Source organism: Onychostoma macrolepis, chromosome 13, assembly GCF_012432095.1.
Source record: "Onychostoma macrolepis isolate SWU-2019 chromosome 13, ASM1243209v1, whole genome shotgun sequence".
In the NCBI taxonomy this organism is placed as follows: Eukaryota; Metazoa; Chordata; class Actinopteri; order Cypriniformes; family Cyprinidae; genus Onychostoma; species Onychostoma macrolepis.
In genome coordinates, this window is record NC_081167.1 from 22,497,610 (window position 1) to 22,523,565 (window position 25,956).

The window sequence follows — 25,956 nt, forward strand, 5'->3', positions numbered from 1 at the left end:
ATTTTTGGGATCGACTCCAAACTGGCAGCCACTTTGGCAGAGTCCTCAGCTTGTTTATAGTCATTCATGTCACCTCCTTGAAAGGGGAATAATCAAAATGACAGAAAAAAATATGTTATGCACGTGCTTTGCAGTAGAGTGTTCTGGGTGGTTGCTTGGTGGTTATGGGACTTTTTGCTTTCAGTTAGATCTCTTTAGAAAGTAATAGCACACCAGCAAGCTACACAATTACATACCACATCTTATACGATATATGTAGATTTTCATAGCTGAATTGTGCCATTGCATAATACAAGAGTTTATTTTTGTTATGATTTTTAAAGGTGACTGAGTCTCTGGTGGTTCTCCGGTTGGCATGATGTTCGTTTCCGCTCTGGTGGTTGACTAAATGCGAAGAAAATATGTGGGCTTTACACAATAAATTTGTTTATGCTTTCTTTTAAAGCATAATCTTTTCTGGTAATGAGAAACAGATTAACCTGGCTTTCACAGGATGTGAAACCCTCAAAAAAGCACCCTGGATTCATAAAGGCGTGCAAAGCAATCACACTGAACACTACAACCAGATCCACTCATGTGATGAGCAAGAACCTCAGGCAATCTGTTTCATGATGTTTTTCTGTTCCTGTTGCAGTGCAAAATATTTTGACCTTCATATTAATATTTCTTGAGTTGTCTGCTCGCGTGTATGCCAGAATTGTTGTTTGTCTGTTTAATTTGTTTTTATTGTATGCACAGAAACAGCATGCTTGGCAGTCTATGCAGTCTCATTAAAAGAGTTAATTTATTATATGGTTGTGCTGTTCCGTAAATCTTGATAATAGGAAGTGGACTGAATGATATGGCTAGCATTGAATCACTTTATATGCCCGTTTTGTGACTTTCTTAATTAGGCACAAATCATAGGTTTATATTTGTAAAAATGTTTGGGTTAAGCGCTAAGGGCAATTTCCCCTCTGTGGATTTTAAAATAGCACTTCTTAAATTGTGGATGCTCAAAGTGCAGACCCTAAACTCCCAACGAATAAACGCATGTTTGTTTGAATTCCATGTTCCAAACTTCTCACCCAAAAAAGACAATGATCCACAAAGCTGTGTGTCTTGTGTGGCTTCTAAATCTATATAGTACTTATTAACAAATTCAATTTCAAAATGGATCGCTGTGGACTGTAGGTCAATGATAGGTTTTTGTCTCTGTGTGTGTAGCAGTAATGAGTTATTGAGTTATTGAGTAATGTCCAGTAGAATGTTTGCTATAATACAAAACATGGGAGAACCAATGAAATATTAATAACTGATTATGGGTAGTTGACAAATAGGCAGTAAAAATGTTTTGTTTGTGTCTGTAAAAAACCTTTTTTTGAAAAAGAAATGGTTATATTTATGTAGTATGAAGTCTGATCTTTGAGAAAATATAAAGGGTCACTAATAGGGTTGGGCGATGTCTACAAAATTGGCATCGGACGATGTCTACAGTTAAACATCGCGATGGACGATGACATCGGGGGGAGGGGGTTCAGTTAGGGGGTGTGCCCGAAGCGTGAATCCATATTCAGAAAGACACGGGAAACACATAACGATTGCTAACGGTTGCCTGTAACATTACAGTACATAAAATTTCACTTACCACATAAACAGAGAGATGACTGAGAACGATGGCGAATGGTTTGCAGATCCTCAGCACCACTGACAAACATGTAATCTTGTAAAATATGTGGGGTAAGTTCTGCCGCTCCATAGTATAAACAGAGTAACTCGCGTGCAATCGCGAATCTCGAAAGTGAAAGTGAAACTAAAAAGAGTCGTGCATTCAAAAGCAGTTTCAATGCCAGGCATAATAGCGGCTCCCTGATGCCCGCAATTATATACAGTTTAATTACCCAATGATATAACTGCGAGAGAAAGTATTGAAATATGTATTTTCATCGTGGCATCATGGCATCGTCTTATCGGCCCAACCCTAGTCACTAACTTCGTCAATTCATTCACTGCGTTTTTTTTTTTTACATTTTTACTGAACTGTACCATAAATTGTCCTATGGTGTGATATAGCAAAAATTAAGAAAAAAAAAACTCTTAATAGTACATAAATAGCAAGCGAGAGATTTATCTTCATTGTTAGACGCTTATTTTCATATAGTGCTATTTATTTAATATGTATATATATATATATATATATATATATATATATATAATTTATTTATTTATTTTTTATCCCTCACTGGGCCACTGAAGGGTTATGTCCATTATCCATTGCAACAAAATAAAACCTGTGCAATGTTTTAAACAGCATTTCCCAGGATGCATTATCTGCTAGACAAGAGGGTATTTCACATGCTGCTTTCCAATCTGCTTCATGTATTTCCTCCCCAATATCCATTTCCCACAAACCCCTGACTTTATCTGAATTGTCCTTGTTTGAACTTATGAGTATATTGTAAAAACGAGTGCTGACCGGGAAGACAGCAGTTTTTTCAACTGCACCTCCAATGTAGACAGACCAATACCACTTGGGTGATCCTAGTTTTTTTGACACAAAACTATGTATTTGGTGATAAGTAAAAAAGTGTTTCTTATCAATATTATACTTTGCAATAATCTGGTCAGAGGTCATCAGCTTATCATTTTCCATTACATCACCTATGACATAAATCCCTTGTTTCTTCCAGCTTGATAGCCCCTCATTCAGTCCAGGGAGGAAATCTGGGTTGTTGTGTATAGGTGTTAATGGTGAAAGATGTGCGTAATAACCATCTATTTTGCGTGCTAGTTTCCAAGCTTTAACCATATTATAAAGAATTATATTGCCTTTGATTAAATCTGATAATTTTGTGGATGAAATATATAATAAATTCCGAAGGGGGACAGACCCGATACCTGCTGCTTCTGCACTAATCCAGGTTGAATTAGGATCGTCTAAATGCCATTCCAATATAAAGTTTAATTGAGCAGATAGCTGATATAATTCAAACGAGGGAGCTGCCAATCCTCCTATTCTACTAGGAAGTGATAGAAAACTGTATCTAAGTCTAGGCCTTTTTTTCCGCCAAATGAAAGTTGTAACTGCACTGCAAAGTTGTCTTAAGGCTCTACTAGGAAGCAAAACAGGGATCATCTGGAAGAGGTATAGTAGAAGTGGTACAATATTGATCTTGACAAGGTATGAAATTATAATGAACATAATTTTTTCCCCATGACTTGTTGGACAATTTCAAGACAAACTTTGACAACAAGACAAACTTTGCTGTTATTCGTTCAAAATTGCTGAAAATTATACCATTTTAAGTTGAGTGATGTTTGTATCTCCCCTATTGCAATACTCAACAGTTTTTTTAAGATATTTTTAGATAAAAATAAATCTGTGGTTCTTTTATGTTTGTCACACCATAGGACATCACACTAAAGGACTGAAATGGTAGTTATTAAATTATTTCTATTTAATTTTGAACATGTCAAAGAAGAAAGAAAGTATAATTTTGATACAAACAATATCAACATGTATTTTAAACAAAACAAAAAATAATTTTCATCAACAAAATTCAGTCTCTTAGTCAATCAGTATGTTTACAGTATGTGTGGCAGAGCTAAATATGATTGATATTCAAACTATATTCATTAAGATGGGAATGGATTTTTTAAAACTATATGGCTACTCTTTTTAAGACATAATTTTTATTGTATATAATTTATAATATAATATAATTTTTTATTGTTTTTATTGTCACACCATAGGACGTTTCAGCCTTTTTCTGTCAATTAATGACCTTGCTATTCTGAGCTAACCTGTCATTAGCGGTTTGCAAGACACATCTGCATCATTTTCCATGATTATGTAGTTTAACATACATTTTTTAATTAATAAATATAATTTAGGGGTGTCACACCAAAGGACAACAAAACGTAGCACTTTTGAAGTGGTTCCAAAAAAGTTAAATATTTGAACAATTCTGAGACAAAAATTGACCTTGTGCACATATCATGGGCTTCACAGGGGGCTTCAGTAACACAACCATGAATGGGGTCCTTCAGCTAATTAAAGTTTTCTCTGCAATTGGCCAATATAAAATCAGGATATGGTGTCACACCATTAGGGCTGTAATCAACCAAAGAAAATCTTGGTCGACTGAAGTCCTGAAACTTTCGACTAAAAATCGACTAAAAATGACGTGGAGAAAAAAAAAATGTACGTTACATTAATTAGATGCGCACTGTGCTCAGTACTTGGTAGCCTTGTTGTCTGCCTAAATTAATTATAAATAAACATAAAAAACTAATAGGCTATTTGCAGTATATTAAATCGTTTTTGACCTAATTATTTTGCACTGAAATGAGTCTGACACACGAGTCTGTCGTCTCTGACAGCGGTGCATCACGTGCACCTGCGCAATATCATAGCCTGTGATTTCTGAAAACAGTACTATGTTGTCAACTAGTGATATCACAAGAACTTTTGAGGAATGTGCAACATAATTTAGAAAATTATTTTTGTCATATGTTATGAGTATAACTGTCAGACACTATCATTTCAGCCGCTCTGCGCAGCTCGCACAGAGCGAGGCTGAACATAAGAGACTTAAAGCTTTTACTCTTAATAAACACAAAATGCGCGTCCACTTTAATAAAAAAAGAATATTTAAAGTTAACAATTCCTTCCGTGATATTATTTTTCCGTTTGGATGATAAAGGAGGCTTAAAATCCAGCGTGGTCTGGGTTTGTCTGGGGGATTCTACCGTCATTACGGATGTGTGCGCCTGCAGTTATAAAACGATTATTACACTAAAATATTGAAATATGCCAATTCTGATATGTTCATGTAGCCTACTCAAAAACAGACAGGGCAACCTAACGCAGACAAGTTAGCTTACCGCTTTCAGATGATACGTCATGTTTGTCGTCGAGCTGTGGAAGGCAAACTGTTGCTTGCAAACTTTGCATTCAACCTTTTTCCGTTATTAATTTTAACAAAATGCTGCCACACTGTCGATTTTTTTGTTGTTGACATGTTAGAATAGGACTGATGTATATTGATATGTGTTCCAAACCGCTGAGTCCACTAGCTTATTATTAAATAAATAATATTCAGCATCAAACCTTCTAAAGCCTACTTATCTGTCTCTCTTCTCCAGTGGGTTGGGCTAATCCAAAAAAAGTGAAAACAATGGGGGTGTTCTGAAAACAGACTGTTACCTGTGAAACAGGGGTGCTCTGAAAACACCCCCATTAGCAATTAGTGCTTTCCACCTGATGAAATGAGTGCGGCCAAACTGATGAAATGAGCGCAAAACATCGACCAATCAGAATTTTGGTCGAACCAGACCGTATCAACCAATTAATCGACTAATCGACTGGGACGTTACAGCCCTACACACCATATACATGGGTTTCAGAGACAAAATGTATTAAGTTCCTACACTTTCAGAAATATATAGATGAAAAAAATGATTGCCATTTACTAAAATAGACACTTGTACAATTATGCCAGGTGTAGTTATTAACATTTTTATGCTTTTCTTTTTAATTTATAAAAGTTGTAATTTACTGAACCATGCTTGGGACAGTCACACCATAGGACAATTTTGACATTTGGCTCAAAAATGAAAAAAATCGAATAACACTGCAGCTTTTTTAACAACAGTTCCATGTAGGACGAAGAAATGTTTAACGATTTACAGCATTTTAAATAACGACAATATTAATTATAATCATTTTTATCCTGTGCAACCATGAAAATGCCATGTCACGTCAACATCCCTTATATTGTAGTCATTACAAGCTTTATTTTTTGTTTTTCCCATAAATAAAACCCATATTCCATGATATGCTGTAGTTTGCCTTGCCAAATAATTATGTCAGGTAAATACCTTAACTAAGTTAAGTACAAATATCCCCCCTAGACATCACTTTTGGCCACTACCTGGCCACTTGAAAAACTGCATTCAGAGCTTTATGAAGCACTCATAGTGTGCCTCTGGAGAAGTTAAAGATTGAATTCAGCATTTGTTTTACAATAGCTTTTCTTTTCACTTGAAACTTTTCCAAGTATGTAATGTTACCTTTGTCAATAAGAATAAACTAGAAGAATGCAGGGAAATGTGGTCTAGCAATTGAAAACACAACCCCCATCATGCATGGGAGTAATGAAGTGAAGCATCTTCTCATGTGCTTTCTAAAGTTTCCTCCAGCACTTGTTTACATATTCCCCCTGGAAAACATTGGAGTCTGATGAAACATGGATCCTGACTATTTGATAGCACCTTTATGAAGGAAACACAGGCTCCAGATGTGTGGTCCTACGCCACTGAAAATGATCCTGTGGTTTTGGTCTTCTTAGTCATCACAGTGTTCCAGAAGATGGTTCCTATCTGCTGTATGTTGCTTTGGATGAGTTGTGTCTGCTCAATGAATATTTACATACTAAAGGAAATGTCTCAAAGAAAGCCAAAATTAGCCCAGAAAATGAAAAGCTGATTTTAAACAGATTCACTTTAAGAACAGATGACCCTTTTGTTTTCATGCCTAAGACTTGACTTTCCTGAGTGTTTCCTTTTTTCAGTTTTCCCCTTACTGACTGGTTGAGTCAAATGTGAATATTGCGATTGTGTATAATGCAAGCGTGTCCAAATTTGGTATGGATACATGCTGTATGTTATTAAGTCTAGGTGTATGCATTTTCCAGCTGCAAAGAAGTAGATCCTAATGGATAAATATTTGAATTAAAAGAATAAAGGGCAAAGTTAATTCACTTTAGTCTATGGTATTTAATGTTAAACCCTTGCTTATTATACAAAAAGTGTCTGCAGACTGGTTTAGGAGCTAAAATTTTTTTAAATTAGGCACATAACTAAAGTAATGTATCTTTCTTTCTGTCCATCTCTGTCAGGTGTGTTCGCCGCTATGACAGCCATGTTAACCGCTGTCACCATTGCACTGCAGCCTTCTCACCCTGCGGTCGCTTCATAGCTGCTGGCTCAGAGGACCATTCTGTGAGTAGATTTACAGTAGTATATCTCCTGCTACAATGTCCTGTAAGCCTTGACTCTGTTGCCTTCAGCTCATCCTTTGCCTGTGTTTATTGAGAATAGCTTCTGCTTGTTTTAGTAGAGTGTTTTACAGTGTCATGATAGACACAAGGTGTAATAGAATTCATAAGACCAATAATTCATAGTACCTCCACATTTTACAAGCATTGTACAAAATGGACAGAATAGTTGTAAATCAGATAATCCTGTTCTGGCCCAGTGTGAGCCTGTGGATCTTGACAGTTGTAATAAAACCACCATTCAAGACTACTGAATACCACATTTCTCACATTATAGGTAAGAACAGGGGTTTTTCTTTCTTTTATCTCTTAAAAGGAGTTGAATTTGCAAAGACAGTGTCAAATATAGACAGTATTCTAGCTCCAAGGTTAAATGTATAATTTCTGCAGCAAATGGAATTACAAAGTTTGTCTAGAAAATGCTTTGCAAAGCCTTGATTTGAAGTACAGATAGATAGATAGATAGATAGATGAAAAGTTGGAAAGACTGCATTAAAATGTGCATAAAATTTACGCCACGAATGCTATCTAGAGGGGGAGCTTGAGAGGAACCTACAATCATCGCTGGACCACTTTTTTCCGTTGACCTCTTTAGTTCTCCCTCTCTGAGTGTGTCTTATCATATCCAGCAGCTGCATCACATTTAATGTTGAGCTTCTCCATGTCTTGTGTCTTTTGCCAGAATTGTCAAAACAATTCGCTCATATGAGGAAAACAGTGGGATATCCATACTTTCATGGTGTTCTGTTGTTAAAAGAGCTCTGAGAAAAAAGTATCTTTCAGAGAGCTGTTGTCCCAATGACCTTGAAAAAAACAAAACCTGTGGATGTTACTCAACAATTTCATGAAAAATGACTCGCAATAATGGACTTTGTCTCACGCGAACGCTCATGAATGACCTAGATTTAGGTTTTCACAGAGAAGATTTGGCCCTGTTTCTAGGTCAATTGAACACAACTTGATTAGTTTCAAGTAAAAATGATTGTGTGAAGGTTTTTGTACAGATGGTCAGATGTCCTTGCTTCCACTGAAGCACAAGATGCTCTTCGGTTTATTCTTACATTATGCTGGAGAACATGATGATCAGATTTTACACTAACTTGTGAAGTTCATGCATCTTAAGCTGTCATTAAAAATACAAACAATTTGCATTTTTTCTTATAATCCAAAATCGTAATTCCAAATTTGAACTGAATAATTTTAGTCTTTTTGAACAATTGCTTTTCCATATGTGTCACCATTTGCTCCATCGATGTGGGAGGACTGCCGTCTCTGCTCTGTTTGTGTATGTGTGTTTAGTCTTTGCTCAAGTCAGTGGAATAATATGTGCGTGTTGATAGCTGTTATTAATCGCCGGCACTGGGTAAAGCAGGACAGTTTTGAGAAGATCTCCACAGCACCGCCCGCTTTCCAGTGTTTCTTGGAAGCCGAACGGGGACAACAGTAGTGAGCTACTATGCTGTTATTTGTGGCTGTCTTGAGACTTCCTTAAGCCAGATGAATTTGTTGATGCATTTTATATTTCACAAGACAATCACAGAAAAAGGAACTCTATCATCACCCCATTATTGCATTAATTCCAAGCCACATTATGTTTAAGCCATAAACAACAAATACAAGTATGATCAACAAAAAGTGATTGATTTTGACCACATCTAGCAGAGAGGACATGGAAAACATGGCAAGTTGTGCTATTTTCCTAAACTTTTAACCATCTGTGTTGCCATTACATATCAGAAGCGGTTTAAGAGGATAGTTTACCCCAAAATAAAAGTTCTGTCATCATTTACGCACCGTCGTTGTGAATTTCTTCTGTGGAAAGTACAATAAGAGTCCAAATGATGTACAATGAGAGTCCAAATCTGTATGTATGGACAAAAAACCAAAGAGAACTTTTTCAAAATAACTTCTTTTGTGCTCCATAGAAGAAAGAAATGCATATACATTTGGAACAACATGGTTACATGGTTTGTACACCTTGACAAAATGTTGTTGGTAGCTGGTTAGGATAAAACTTGATCAGAAAAGAGCTTTAATTGATCGTTGCATCTTATTTGGACACAGTGTTGGCAGATCTCACGGGCCTCCTATCTGTTGAACATTCAGTTTTGCATGTGAAGCTAAAGCAAGCTGAAGTTGATTTGTAAGTTGTTCTAGATAAGGCCATCTGCTAAATGCCTTAAATATACACATAATTGGATGTTGCAAAAACCTGTTAGCGATCTCTGGCTCCTTTCTGGCACCGAGACCTGTGTCTTCTACAGAAGACTCTCAGTGTATTTCCTAAGAGGTCTGAATAAGAAACATATGGAGGTATCCAGCCGGTCTGCTGAGATACGTCTCCTGCGTTTATCTGTGTTAATGACAGATACTGTAGATTTTCTTCACATCATCTATGGCATTATTAACCTTTTCATTTATTTTGTTAATGCTGTAAGTGATATGCTGTAAATCCTTGTTAAAGAACGATTACTCCACCATTCAATAAATGTTAAGTCTCTTAAATACTGAAGCTAAAGACATTGTGTGAAAGTTTATGTGATTTTACAAAGTGTGTGAATATGTAATGAGGCAAGCAGTTTAGTTAATATTGATGTGAATAATATGTGTTTCATGTGCTGTGCTGAGACTTTGTTTTTTAACCTTTCTTCCAGGCCTATATATATGACACACGCAGCAGCAACTTTCTCCATAAACTCCCGAGACACTCTGAAACAGTCCTGAATGTGGCTTTCAACCCTGCCAATCCAGAGGTAAAAACTCATTAATCAAGAACTCTAATAAACTCATTTTACTGTACAAGACTACAATACCAGTGCAGCTAATGACTAATGTTAAAGTTTTAGGCCAATTTAGTCTTTAAGTCATTTTAGTCACCAATTGCATTTATTTTGTCTGCCAGTAGGCTTAAGAAACAAGACCAATCACACAACTTGAAAGACTGAAATTATCTACAAAACTGTTTGTATATTACCTGCTTTGGGCTGAATTAATTATAGGTTTGAATTGTAAGGATTAAAGGTTTAATAGATTAGGATTCTAGAACATATATCAATACAATAAAAAAGGTATTACCTACATAGGCAATTACCTTCTAAGTCAACATCCTAACCATCATGGAACCAGATAAGTGACTAATTTGGAAGCTCTACTTGCATGCTTCTTACACAAAGTGCATGGGAGATTTGACTCATTATTGATTTCTGTTATGTTTAACATTAAGAATCCATTTTAATTACAGTACACAATTTTTATTTATATTCTGCAGTTCTTTTACCTCGTCTGCTGGACTTTTTTTAGTGCATTCTGGGATTGTCCTCCCAACAAAGGATACGTGCTATCCTGACTTAATTAGAAAAAGGTGTGGTAACATCTGCAAAATTTCAAAGAAATTTTCTAGGCAAAAAACGCCTTTTGTCAGCAGTATAGACCACAAAGCAGCTTTCTGTTGGTCAACGTGGCAAATTTGTATGACAAACTGTAATCCAATGCAAAATCTGCATAGGGAAATATTCTTGGTCATGTCGATTCCCATAGAAATAACTGGATTTTACAAAAGTTGAACAATGGTAACGGCTATGACTGCTTTGGGGTTTTTTTAAGAATTATTTTCTTGGTTTTTTTTGCATTTTTGCCTTTTTGCTCTTTATTGCTATAGGACAGTATGATACAGGAAGCGAAAGTGTGAGAGATAGGGTGGATGGGATCGGGAAAGGTCTGTGGGCCAAGACTCAAGCTCAGGTTGTCCGCAGCACAATGGCGCTATATGTGCTCTATATGGCGCCAACAAAACCAGATACCTTTTGGAACAGCCTTTGTGTTATGCTACCTCTGTATGCAGATCTCTCGATTTTGGAACAGAGCCCCTCTATACATTTTATAACTGTTTGTGTGTACTTGTTTTTTTTTTGTGGTCTTGAATTTTGCTTTGCATCTAACCGCAAGGAGTATAAATGACAGATAGATTCCCTTCCATCTCAAATATGACATAGATTACAATAACATAAGATATGAAGGTATTGAAAAGAAGAATCTCTTCGACTACTGAATGGGATTCTTTTATTCCAGCCTATCTTGTTGAGTGCAGCTGAATATGTTTTACAGTGTGTGTTTTGTCCCGCTGCCTTGCTGTGGGACCTATGAGGAACCCCATCTTCCTTTCACCATTAAATGAATCCACAGAAAAAGGTTCCACAGGGGGGTTTCAAGCAGCGAATCAAAGCTTGTGTCGGGAGATCGCTGTGAGACACAGCACGAGCCTCTACACCCCTCGCTCGGTCCAGTGTGTCCTCACCTCGGTCCCTGTTCGCCAACACAACTCAACACATCACTCACACTGGCCTGTTACAGCCATCATACTGCTATTTTAATAAACAGAGTCCTCATATCGAATGGTAGTCATATGCATTCCAACTTTCCAGTCTTTGTTTCATTCTCATGTTCACATGAATGTTTTTGCCAACTGTGCTTAAGGTGTATTTTGAGGAAGAAACTTTTTTGGGGGCATATTCTTTGAGTAACGTTGGAGATATTATGTGTTGTGATCCTGGGTGTATGGAGGACTGTGAATCAAGTATATGTACTCTGCTAAGGTTATTATTTTAGGCACAGGAGAGCTCTAAAAAAAGACCTTAATGCAACTTTTTCAAAGGTTGAAGAATCCAGCAGGTTCAAGGGTCCAGTGAGTCCGTCCTGATTTAGTAGCTATGGATTGAGCAATATAGTTGCAATGTTACAAAGGTACTGTAGTGACAGATCTTTTCTTCTGTATTGTGACATACATCCAGGTGAAACTTATTACCGAAAAGAAAAAATGCAGGGTGTGGAATTTGTTCAATGCAATGGCTGTTGATTGAATCAGTTCTGAATGCAAGCTTGCAGTTGATTTTAAGAAAGGGCCAGCTTTTATGCGTGCAAAATAAATGGAGAATTTTTAATGAAAAATTACATGGTCAAAAAAAATTAATGAATTAATAAAACTGCATGTATGAATAATTCAAAATAAGATCAATTTTAAAAATCGACAGGATGAATTTATTTTCAAGTAGTCTTTAAAAGAACAGCTTACCCTTAAAATTTCAATTCTGCCTCAGGTTGTATGACCCTCTTTTGTGGAACATTAAAGTCACAATGTTATGCGAACATGAGGATCAAACAAAGACGTTTGTTGGAGTGCATGTGGAAGAAAAGAAAGTTTTTGTTTTTCTGTGTAATTAAAATGAGTCGGGGCTGAGACTTTGAGGTTTCAAAAAGGATGCAAGCCATACGACTCATATACTGCTACATTTCAGTTTTTTGTGTGACCAACATTTAAGTCATTATTCCTTGATAATTCATTGCATTCCCTATTCATTATAATTTAAATGAGAAAAGAAAGCCATATAGGTTTGGAACAACATGACAGGACTTTAAACAACAAATTAGCAATCTCACTGTAACCGTTTTTGATCAGTGGTGGATGCGAACGTGCTGTAACCTTGGACAGTGGAACGCAGGGAGGGGTGAGTGGTAATTTACAGGGCTGTAAAATGTATTCTTTGGTTTAGTGCTACAGGACGTTTTTGCGAGGGAAAGTGTGATTCATGCATTGCAAATGTGTGGGATTTATAAAGCGCTCTGGAGTGAGCTCAGTGTGTGCTCACGTCTCTGATTCTCTGGGCCATGAGAGAGAGACGTGATCGGGAGGGAGATCTTCCTTGATGGGAAATAGATGCTCGGTTATCATCTGGTCAGTATATCAACAGAAGAGCTGAAGCTGTCTGAAGTCTTGCCTTGTCTCTGGCCCTTGCGCGAATGATCCTCTGAAAGACTTTTGTGCTTTCCATTAAGGGCTTTTGTGCATTGAAACCTCAGGGCTGTGACATCTTTGGCAGGCAAACACCAGTGATTTAAACAATCAGATCAAATACTTTACCAACATCTACAGGTACATATTTTATATTACACAGACTTTCTGTTACAGTAATAAATGAATGTTTCTTGCTCTTGAATATCTCAGATATTAGATTGAGACTTCAAAATAATCTCAGATACAGTGACCCCAAAAGTATTTTGGAGAGATTTAAACCACAATTACAGTGCATTGCAAACCAATGGTGTCTGCAAACAAATGATGCTAGAGTGTATTTCAAAAATGACTTTATTTGTTTTAAAGCTTTTTTTTTTGCTGTGGTTCCCAAATGCTCCCAAGATGATTTTAGTGACTGTATGAAATTAGTTCTCACAGTTGTCCTATAGCAAAATAACCACAGGTGTAGTTCATCACACTAATATGGACAGATATATATTTCTCTTTTTAATTTATGAAATGTTTGCCAGAAAACTTTTGCTTATGCTCTTTATTTAAAGCCTCTTAGTTGGATATTTTATAGCAATGCAATTTAAATGTGACTTCGAAGGATTGTTTACTCAAAAAAAATAAAAATAGGAAAATACTCTCATCATTTACTAACTGTCATGTTTTCCAAATCTACAGTATATGCTATGGTATGTTAGCAGTCATTACTCCAGTTTTGAGTATCACTTGATCCTTCAGAAATCATTCTAATATGCTGATTTGGTGCTCAAGAAACATTTCTTGTTATAAATAAAAAGTCCGGAAGAACAGCATCTTACATCTTACTTTTTATTGTGATTTATTTTGTCCTTTTGGACCTCCAAAGTCCCTGAGCACTACTGTTGTTGTATAGAAAAATTATATATGAAGATTCTTTAAAAATTATTTTTAGTGTTACATAGAAAAAATACCAGCATTTGGGTTTGGAAGAGCGCAAGTATGTAAAAAATGTAAGTAAATAAAAACAGAATGTTTTATTTTGTTCCTGTTTTATTTCATTAAATCAGTGCCCAAGTAGTGTTTTTTTGACCGGGCTTTAAAATAGCCTTATTTCTTGACCTCCTGACCCCTATGCCTTGGCTCAGCGCTTTTAGCACTTCTTATTCATTTTGTTCATTTTATAACTTCAAGCCTTTATCTGTCCATGTCTTGACTTCCAGAAGCATTTTGGACTCAAACAGACACCTTTTGGATCCCCAGCACTAGTTGTTGTTCCAGTACCTCTGCGCCATAACTCAACTATCTGTCAAATGCAGAGCATTCCTTATCAGAGCGGAAAAAGTGTGTGCTCATCTCTGCTACATTCTGTTTATGAATAAGGAATGGGGAATCTTTGATAGATGAGCAGTTGTTGGAACAGAATAACAAACGGGCTTTCCTGTGAAGCTACATTATGTTCAAGACATGATGCTGACTTTAAAGGAATAGAAATTCCAAATCTTAATGACTTTATTTTTTCTGATGAAGACAAAAGAAGATGTTTTGAATGTCAACATTGAATAAAAACACTGTCATTTTTCACCAAGCTAATTATAAATTATTTGCTTCATAGATAAAATTTGTAATGTTTAATTCAGCATCAGAGTTATTTTATTGTTTTTAAGGGCCATTGCAAACACCTGACTGTAGATCCAGTGGCTTTTATGGAGGACATTCCAGAAGGCTGAAAGCATTGAGTTATTTTTTCTGATGTTCCCCCGCAAACAAGAAAAACAGATCATATTTGTACATGGCGCGTTATGGTTTTGAATAAGATGTATGAGAAGATTTATTGTAAATGATTTAAAAGCCTGTTTTTATTATAGTTGCACTATTCCCTACGGCATATTGTCCTGGAAACATCATTAAAACAGAAGGACTATAGTCAGAGAAAGATAATGAGAATAGAAAATCAAGTCCAAATCTAGGTCAAAATTTGTCTTTGTGAAAAATGAGAACTTTTGTGTGCAGTCTATCAATGTGTGACCACACATCAGGCTGAAAGGGTCCTGGATAAACAATTGAAAACCCCTTGAATGATTTACAAACATTGTGGTTGTGTAGATGACATTAATTGGTCACACCGATCACGTCTTTCTGGAGAATCTGTATTGTAAATATGACTGCGAGTCTTGTACAAAGCCACATCGTGTCATCTTTCAGAGATCCCCAAATGATTTATCTCACTTTCATGTTAACACATAGAAAATATAAAACTGAATTACAGGCTTTGACAGCACATTCTCTGAATGATCCATTGGTGCATCTGTTTAAAAGTTGGAGTGTGTAGGAGGTCAGGATGTCACACTTTAAATGATCAGCGTGAGCTTTTGAAAGAATTACTTGTCCGAGGCCAGAAACAGATGCAGCATCATATTTCGTGGAGATGGCCCTGAAAAACCCTTCCACGCTGAAGTACAGACTCTAGTGTGATGGTTATGTATTGGCCCTGACAAAAGAGTATGTCATGCACCTGCTCTGCATTAGGTGCTCAACACCACATTTCTGGAATGATGTCCCTTTGGATGTGTGAAGGGACTTCAGGTGGTATAAAGTTAGGCATTATTAAACCTTGCTTTTTTTAAGTCAGGGGTCTTCGAATGGGGTCCACAGTGGTTCTGCAGAGGATCCACCAATTATTTGAACATTTTTTTATGAATTGTTTAGGGGAAAAAACAAGCATACTGTTCAAACATTTGGAGTTAGTATCTTTTTTAAACAAATTAATACTTTTATTCAGCAACGGTTTTATTAAATTAATCAGAGACTAAATACATTTATAATGTTACAAAGAAAATTATGCTTTTTTCACACACACAAAAAAAAAATAAAGTTGAGTGGCACAGCTGTTTTTAACATTGATATTACTAAAAAAAAAACATTTCTTCAGCACCAGATCAGCATATTAGAATGGTTTCTGAAGGATCATGTTATGAAAATTCAGCTTTTTCATCACAGGAATAAATTATTTTAAAATCTATTCATGTACAAAACTGTTATTTTACTGTTACTGTATAAATGTATCCTTGGTGAACATAAGAGACTGCTCTCAAAGACATTTTAAAATGTCTTTTAGACTTTTTAGACTCTAGACTGTAGTGTATTTTAAGTATATGACTCCATGATGATTATTTTAAAGCCATTGCAATTTAAAAATAACAAGTATGTAAATGCTTTAATGGAAAATATGCATATTATTATAGGCAGGATTAAAAAACAACACTCAGTTTTATACCTTTTTTATTACTCGATTTTATACTTCAGTCATGACAACTCTCAGGAGAGATTGTAAAATCTTTATTAATGTAAATAGAATGTGCATAGGTTTGGTCTTAGCAGACTAGATCTGCTACACTTCTGCTGCAGAGCAAGTAGACTTGCTACTGCTAAATGCTCAAATCATAAAATTAAAAAGAAACATGCTGCTGTGGAGAGAGGAAGATCCCCATAGTAGATCCGGGCAGGTGGTGCTGGGGAGACGATGGGCTAAGATGAGGACACGCATAGCACACAGACATAGCATTCACTAAAAACGTCCTGGTTATAATAGGTAAATGTTAATGAGTCATAAACGTGTATCCGATTGGCTGGGAACATTGAATTGAATGAATCAATTGGAATGCAAATGTCTATAGTGTCATCATCTCTAGCCTAACCAGGTCAGCTTCTTAGCTGTTTCGTTGTTTGAGTCTGGATATCAGATCTTGGCTTTGCCTGTTCACTTCAATGGCTGATCAGATCATTATGTGGACCATAAATGGCTTGTTTTGCTTTGGTAGTACTCTTTATTATTCAAGCACACATAGCAGATGTTCAAATGCAGCCTGTCTGTTCTCGAAAAGGAAATGAAGTGTCCTCTGGTAGAAGTCTCCAGACACAACTCCAAATTTATCACTTGAAGGAATAATTCACCCAGAATTTTGTCACCCTAATGTTGTTCCAAAACGGTATGGTTTTTTTCTTCTAAAAGAGATGTTTTGAACACTATTTTTCATCCTCATTTCCATGCAACAGCAATGAATGGGGACTGAAGCTTTTAAGCTTCAAAAAGTTTGCAGCTGCAACATATCATTAAAATAGTCTTCTGAAGCAATACAACAGGTTTACATGAAGAACAAAACCAAAATTAAACTCATTATTCATTGAGCTCTAGCAAGAGAAGTACAGTCCAATTCATGAATGAAAGATGTAAAATCTTTTCAGTGACTCGGCTGATCCAGTTGACAGAGGTTAAGCTCTGAAGGGCAATATTATCAGTAACTAGGTCCAGATTTGTCTCACACAAAGCTATTGGTTAGCTTCAGAAAATTTTATGAGACTTTTATGGTGCTTTTGCATTATTTTTTAAGCTTATATCCCCATTATGAGACCAAAAATATGCCATGTTCCTATTTTTGGGGGGAAAATATAAACATGCATCTTTGGGCGTCTTCATTTTTGGAGGTCTCTGATCCACAAAGTGGTTCAGTGTTCATTCCTTTTGATAGGTGTAATCACAACCAGTCCCATATTATGTCTTAAATTCGCCAGTGTGAATTGGTCCTTGTGTTTTGAGCTGGTATTGATATGCACATGCCCTTGGGGTTTGTATGCACTGTTTTGCTCTTTTTCTTTGTCCTGTTCCAAGCTCTAATTCATTCAGATTTCCAAGACTAGAAGTGGAAAGTCTTAGTGGTCACTGTTGTACTGGCTCAGATACAGAGATCTGTGGAGTTTAAAAGCTCAGTTCATAAGTCAGCATGCATTCGCACACAGGTCTCATTTCCTTCGGACATATAGTGGACACTTTATTATGATGAATGCGCTAGATATCCAATTTGATGCCCCGTTCCAATTTGAAATGCATTCCGTCACTCAAACCTGCATGCATTTTTACTCACACAAACAGTGAAGTGTGCTAAAGTTTCTTTTCCATGTTTACTGCATAGTGTTTCCCATAGAGTTTTAATGGCAACTCTACAATTCTTTTCTCTCCTCTTTAAAACATACAGTGGCCCCAAACAATATTTGGACACCAAAGTCACACTTAATATCTGAATATCATCCAGGTGCACTTTACAAGCAAAATATTAATCAGGTTTGCTAGGTTTTTAATAATAGATATTAAGACAAAAAGCATTTGGGCATTTTGTACTTGTCAACCGTAAATGGAACATATATAATTAACTAAACTTGAGTGATTCCATACATCCAATAAAAAAAATCAATTTAAAAAGGCACTAAAATGGTACGACAAATAAATGCTGTTTTTCATCAAAGAATCCTTAAAAATGATCAAATGAAACATAAGTGGCACAACTTTTTAATACTGATGATAAAAAAAATTTCTTAATCACCAAATCAGCATATTAGAATCATTTCTGAATGATCATGTGACACTGAAGACTGGAGCAATGTATGCTGAAAAGTGAATTTAATTTTGAAACCATGCTGAGCATTATTCGGTTGCAGATGCCACTTGCTTTGATGTTTTGTATATAATACAATGGCATTCAGACATTTTTTCGTGACTTGAGTTGCCAAATACTTTTTGAGGCCACTGTATATTATTTCTGCACATTCAGCGGTATTTGTCTTTAAGTTGTAGCACATGGATTTTGGAAGCTATGTGTGACGAGAAAGAGTTATATCCTTAGACAGAGGCTGAATTTTATTGCATAAACAGCTGTAGCTGTATCTCTTGGCTGCTTTTTGGTCATAAGTTTGTAGAGGCATTTAGTGCAGTGGAAGCCATTTTGCGTAAAATAATACAGAATCTTAAGTTCAACCTGTTCAACCTTTCACAAAAAAATTAAGCAAACTGTATCTTTATATTATTTATATTTGTTATTTTTATATTTATATTTAGTTCTTTTTAATTTCTTAGTTTTTGAAATAAATTATATTTTAGAAATATATGGTCAGCTGTTGGCTCTTGTAGTGCATCGTAGTGTAACTGACCATTTTATAGTATTTTATAGTATAGTAAATGAGGTTATCGTCCCATTTTGCACAGCAGTTGCTGTCTGTAATGCTTCAGTGGTCTCTGCCAAAGTAGAAGTCATCCTCATTCCAGGACATTCCCCATTTTAATGTATTTCAGGTGTAAGATTCTCCTAGCATAGGTTTTTCCTCTGCTAATTCAATTTTCCGTCTCACTCACTTTTGTAATGTTAAGCTATGTGATGTCAAAAAGTAGCTTTTTGTGTTTATGTTCGACTTATTAACATAATAACACATGGGAAGATATTGCAGTCAGCCTCTGTAACCTACTTTTGCTTGTTATTCAGCCACTTACAGAAGTTCCTATTGCGAATGGTCATATTTAATTCAATTATTCAAGTTAAGTTCCTCTTTTCAAAACACTGGCTTTTTGTGTTATTAGGACATTAAAGGATGAGTCATTGCTGGCCGATGAAGAGGGTAAGAAAAATGAAGTCTTTTCAACAGTGGTTTGCGCACATGAAGATATCAGTGTGTGTGACTCACACCTTTGGTGTCTAAATAGCACAACTACAATGTATAATTCTGAAAGTATAATCCCTTTGAGTTGGCCTTGATTTCTCCTTCTTCAAGTGCTCACAGCTTGACCACCTAACTTGAGAGAGACTTTCCATTCAGGCAGACACTACCAATAAGCCAAGTCTGAAATGTTCCTGTGGAAGTTAGTGCAGAGGTGTGACCTTTCTGTGACATTAACAGATGTCTTCTGTGCAGGTTCTGCAGAAGAGTTGCTAGCACTTACCTGTGTGAGAACCTGCATGCAAAAATCAGTGCAGGTCTGCATACTTGAAAATTAAGATTATAGGAAATCATTCAGTTGTCCCTTTCTTTTGTGAACTTTTGTTTGATTAATGATGATATTTAAAATTTTAAAGTTTGGTTTAAAAATTGTAAGACTGTTTTCAGAATAACATTTTATTTACTCTATACTGTTCAAAAGTTTGGGGTCAGTAAAATTGGTTTTTGAAGAAATTAATACTTTTATTCAGTAAGGACACATTAAATTAATCAAAATTAACAGTAAAGACTTTTATAATTTTACAGATCAAATAAATGCTGTTCTTTTGAACTTCTTTTCTTGTGTTATTTTGAAGGAATCCTGAAAAACATGTATCATGATTTTAAGCAGCACAACTGTTTTTAACATTTATAAGAAATATTTCTTGAGCAGTAAATCAGCATTTTAGAAAGATTTCTGAAGGATTGTCACGGTGCACACAGCAGGGAGGAACGAGGAGACGAGGAGACGAGGATAACTCAAATAACAGTCTTTAATGAGTCCAAACAAGGCAGGGCAAGGCAAGGCAAGGCAAGGTTGACACAGACCGGAACACTGGGGAGTAATGAGTAGACCAGACCAAATCTAACTAAACAGGCAGGAACGAAATACACATGATAATTAGACATAATTATACAAACGCAGCTGAACGAAATAAACTGATAAGCACACTTTACAAGGACAGGAACATGACCAAATAAGGACACAAGAGGCGGGAACACATGACACACATGACAGAGGACTGACAAGGATCATGTGACACTGAAAATTCAGCTTTGCCATCACAGGCATAATTACATTTTGAAATGTATTAAGGGGAGACACTACAGGCAAAAACACTGTTTTTTCATGCACCTGTCAATTTTGAGATTTTGGGCTTTTTGGTTTTTCATGAAGTGTTTTTTCAGACTAGTAGAACGAAAACATCCAAAAGACACTGTTAAGTGTTTCTTTTATAGCACTTTATCTATTTGTGTCAATAGATTTCAATTACAATACATATTTTTAAAGGCCGTTTTCCCAAAATGAGTTTTTTCTCTTACACTGAGCCATAAATCTCCACTTCAGTAGTACTTACACACACCAAACTTTACATTTTTATTCCTGCCTATATCCTGAAGGTTTTTACAGAGGGATTTGTTCATATATAATTTTCTTGATTATATACAACATTTTAATCCCCCCAAAATTGTCAAAATATAGTGTTTTCTGTCTGTTCTAAGTATTTTCTGAATTATGGAGTGACAAAATGAGATACCCAAAATTCCCTCTGTAAAAACTTTTGACTGTAATATGTCAGAAAAATTTAACAAGAATTTTGAAACTGACTTCATCCAGTGTTTAGATTTTTGTACTAGAAATGTATGCAAATTAGTGCATATTTCATTAAATAATGCCTCATTTGCATATTTAAACCTAACATTTTAGAAAACTTGTAATACAAAAAATGTTTGCAATTATGAATGTAATCAATCAACTAGGTAAGTAAGGCGATAACTATTAGTAAAAAAAATTACCCTATTCACCTGCAGTGTCTCGCCTTAAAAAAGAAACAAGTTATTTTAAATTGTAATAATATTTTACTGTTTTACTGTATCTTTTTGATCAATTAAAATGCAGCATTGGTGAGCATAAGATACTTGTTTGGTAGGAATTCTTTTTTTTATTTATTTTTTTTTTTTACAAAATTATAGACACTGTCTATATAGAGTCTGTAAATTGATTTTCACGTTTTCTATGGGGAAGAAATCTGCTAAATTTATTTAAATATGATAAATTGTTGAGTACTACATTTTCATTAGTGTCTTAAACCATTATCAAATCAGAATGTCCAATATATGAACATGCAAGGGATGGAAGATGTGTAAAGCTATGCTTAAATAAGTGATTTGTGTGAGTACAGTGATTGTGATCTGACCTAAAGAGCTTTGTCTTGAGGTTGCATTTGACCGTGTCTGAAAACTTAGCTATTCTTGACAACTTTGGAGTGCTGTTGGGCAGCTTTTGGGCTGTAACTATAATAGAAACAGAGGGAAGCAGGCAGTCAGGCCATATGTTAATGTATTAAAAGTCTTAATAATATTTTATTAAGTCTTTGGATACAAAGGGCAACATGACTTCCAATTGTGAATTGTGTAGAATTAGTGAATGGTCAAGCATACTAAATAAATTCTCTCGCGCAGTTTTGCTAAAGAAGCTAATATCCATGGTAAAATAAGAGTGAGCCCAGCAGGATGGCATATTTTCCTGCTTGTATAACTCTTGTGGCTTTGGGCAGTGGCGGTGGCACTGTCAGTTTGCTTTGTCTCTGCTCTCAGCTTTTCCCTCTGAAAGTCTACACATTTTTTGGAAACACCCCTCTATATACTGACACCAGCCCTGAGGCAGCTGGCTTTATTCCTCAGAGCAGATCATTCAAAGCAATTCAGACGGTTATGCCAGGCCGCTATTTGGCAGAAGAAGGTTTTATGTCATTTTATATGTTCTCATAATTCTAATCACTTTTTTAAAAGACAGGTTTAGTAATTGAGTCTTCACAGCTTCAAGGTGCCTTAGTGGATTTTCTCTGTGACTTCAGGGTAATCTGAGATGTAATAGGATTTTGCTGAAAATACAGAATTTTTTTAATGGAAGGAAAGAGACTTTTGAACACCACTGTATGTTTGATTTCTTTCTCATTTATATTAATTTCCGGCATCTAAGGCACTGCTGTTTTCCTAAAATGTATGCTTTAGGCCTATAGTTTTAATATTTGTTGGTAGCGTACTGTATCTGGCACTCGATTCCCAGATTTCTTGAGTCACTGCAAACATAGCCTGACTAAAAGCTTTATATCCTAAGGTTATTCTAGCTATATTAAACGATCCCCCTATGAGCTAAAAACAAACATGTAAACATGTCTATAAGTTATTTATCGTTCAGCTTTCGTTTTGAAGTCTTGATTTGTGTTTCTTCCTTCCTTAGCCTTTAGCCAGTGAACCTTGCAGTAAATCAGGTTATGAAACCTGCGTCAAAAAGTACGATATTTTGCATTCTGATTTATCGTCAAGTTGCTTGTAAAACCATTTAGACTGGAGTATACTCCTGTGGTAGAAATACTCAATGAAAAGAAGATCTGGATACATGGGAAAGGGAATTCTTCACTAATAACTCATTATTTTTTATGTAGATTTTATGATGGAAACTTCTTTCTGCATTCTTCCACACAACAAAATGCATCTGATCCAACTCTAATATTTTTCACTGAAATGTTAAAATATCTTCATAAAATAGGCAACAATAAGATTTTGTACTAAGCACTGTATTTCAAGTATCAATTCTCACTATTAACTAGCATGCATATTACTAGCATATTGGCTGTTTATTAGTACTTATAAAGCACATATTAATGCCTTATTCTGCTTAACCATATTTTAGACTCCTGACCCCATACCTAATCGTAACAACTACCTTACTAAGTATTAATAAACAGCAAATTAGGAGTTTGTAGAGGCAAAAGTCATAATTAATAGTTAGTGAATAGTGAGAATTGGACTTTGAAATAAATAATTTTTGTTCTTTCATTCATACTGAAATGGTTTTTGTTATATTTAAGTGTGAATAGTTGAATGTTTATTGAAATTACACACAAATCACACCTTGTTTGTTTTAGGCATGATACAAGGTTTCCACCTTCATGAAAAACCTGGAAATCTTGGAGAAAATTATGTTTAGGCCTGGTGAAGCCATGAAATCGAATGATTTCGAATGATCTGGAAAAGTCATGGAAAAGTCTATAGTCATATTATTTATAGCTCTGAAATATTAAATTTGTTAGAAATTGTAATTTTGAGATTGGAAAAATCATGTTTTTTGCTCAAAAAGTGTGCTAACAGATAATGTGCATGTTTATCAGTTCTTAAATCATAATACTTGTGTATGTACTGCTTTAAAGTACAAGCATGATGATTTTGCATGGATGTAAACATCTCACTTACTACAGTAGTTTAAACACACTATTAACTGGAGGAACAATGAAATGCTTCATGGAGTTCAATATTCTGAAATGTGACTGCATTTGCGATATGGAGATGCTTTATCTCTAATCATTCTCAGATCAAAATCTCCGATACTGAAAACGTCTGGAACTATGTTTTTTTTACCAGACCAGATAATATAAGCCCAGAGAAAAATTCATTTTGCCTTTCAAAAGACTTTACTGTTTCTGTAAAGGCAGGTATGTGACATTCTCTGATCAGAACCCACTCCAGACCGCTGCCAAGACAGTTTCATGTCACTCTGTAAAACCTGACTGGACAATCTCCCACCTATGACAAAGCGATGAGGTCATACTTGTTACCCCAAATCTAAAAACCTTCCAGGCACCTTGTGATGCTTAGATCTTTCACCCTCCGGAACTGCATGTCACAACACACTTCTGAAGTTTTGCTTCTGATTTGTGTCTGTCAAAACATAAAAATCCGGATTTGGTTTGATTCCAGTAAACAAACTTCTGATTAATGGGGTTTCATAACTAAATGGCTAATTGTCTTCAGGAGAGCACAATTCAAAGTGCAGGACATAAAAGTTTCAGAACATTTTTATTGGCAAATATAAATAAATGAAAACCATCAATCCTTTTACCCCATCATTAGGATGGCAGATGTGTTGTTATGAAATGTAATGTTTCTGTTTTGTCTGTGGCTTGCGATAATATTGGATTACGAAATTGCCTGAACTATGCCATTAATTGTTAAACGGCACTTTTGGAATTAATAACTGCAAACAAGCACTTAAGTTCACTTGAATCATTCAAGACCTCATAGTTAGAATAGACAGTTTTATCATGAACTTATTCACGCAGTGACAGGATGTTTCATGAGTGAAGTCTTTTTTTTTTTTTTTTCGTTCACAGCTGTTGACTGGAACACTCGATGGAAAACTGGCTTTGTTTCATCCGGCCGAATCTCTTCTCCCTTAAGTGTGGGATCTACCCCAAAGGCTCAGTTCTTACCCCAAGTTCACCAAAGCTGCAGACTAATGAAAGTCTTACATCAGTCACGTTGAGATTACTCTGCTGGCGTGCCACCTCTGAGACCTACATCATGGATGGGATCTGTGATTTCATCATTTCAGCCGCCACTGACAACCTACAGATGTGACAACATGCTCACGCCCTCAACCGCGAAGCCAAAGACGCACCCTCAGACAAAAGACCATTTGAGCTTTACATAGCAACACGTTCCCATGCACTGATACATATACTGTACACACACTATGAAGTATTATGCACAAGTTCATACGTTTATTTGATGTGTAATATTATTTGCAGCAAAGTGATAATAAAGTAGTATCTTGATTGTAAATCTTCTTTTTATAATGGCTTATTTTGTATAAGATGTACTTTGAATAAATTGATTTATTTTCAAGGTGCTCCCCTTGCTTTGCTTTGAATGAAGATGGATGGGAGGAGATCATTTTTAGGTGAGTTTATGTTTTAGGTTTATGTTTTTGCATAAATGAAATGCTATACACCAGAGCCACTTCCCATTATCCTTCAGTCTCACCAGAATCAATAGTAGAGTGATGAGGGTTATAAATGACAAAATATATGTAGACAAGACAACTCATAATTCAGTATGTAAAGAGAAGTAAGAAAGACGGCTCTTTGCAATACAGTGTGCAAATATTGCAATGATGTCATCATTATCTGTTACATTTTGATATATCATTCTATGGACGTCAAGGGCATCCAAAACTGTTTGCTTACCAATATTCTTCAAAGTATCTTCTTTTGTGTTCCACAGAAGGACAGGTTTGGAATAACATGAAGAACATAGAATTTTCATTTTGGGTGAATTATCCCTTTAAGCTATGTCTACATTAGTCTGGATAGATTTGAAAATGGCGTTTTTGTTTCAAAATGCTCTCCATCCACACTGAAATGTCAGAAAAAGCTAAATTCACCTTACTGCACATGTAAAATCTGATAAAAGCTCACTAGATATAGACAAAGGCATAATGAAGTTATCAATTCTTCTGGCAGGATTATTTTATCTTTTCATCTTTGCAGGAATGTGATATGAAGAGTGTACTGATTTACATATGCGACATTCACGGTAGGAAATTTACAAAATATCTTCATGGAAGATGATCTTTATTTAATAACCTAATGATTTTGGCATAAAAGAAAAATCAGTAATTTTGACCCATACGATGTATTGTTGGCTATTGATATAAATATACCCGTGCTACTTATGACTGGTTTTGTGGTCTATCTTTATATCTTTAGCAATAGTGTGTATGTGAACAGCTCACAACACACAATACAAAATAAACTATATAGTTAATATTGTATCTGT

General features: G+C 35.6%; 1 protein-coding gene across 1 annotated transcript in view; it reads left to right on the forward strand.

The window, feature by feature from the left end:
* wdr27 (WD repeat domain 27) overlaps window positions 1-25,144 on the forward strand; it is a 49,903-nt gene extending 24,759 nt beyond the window's left edge. The window contains 3 exon segments of the mRNA XM_058795992.1: window positions 6,882-6,984; window positions 9,695-9,793; window positions 24,510-25,144. Coding sequence (XP_058651975.1) covers window positions 6,882-6,984; window positions 9,695-9,793; window positions 24,510-24,575 — 268 coding nt within the window. The 3' untranslated portion in view covers window positions 24,576-25,144.
* The last annotated feature ends 812 nt before the right edge of the window (window positions 25,145-25,956 follow it).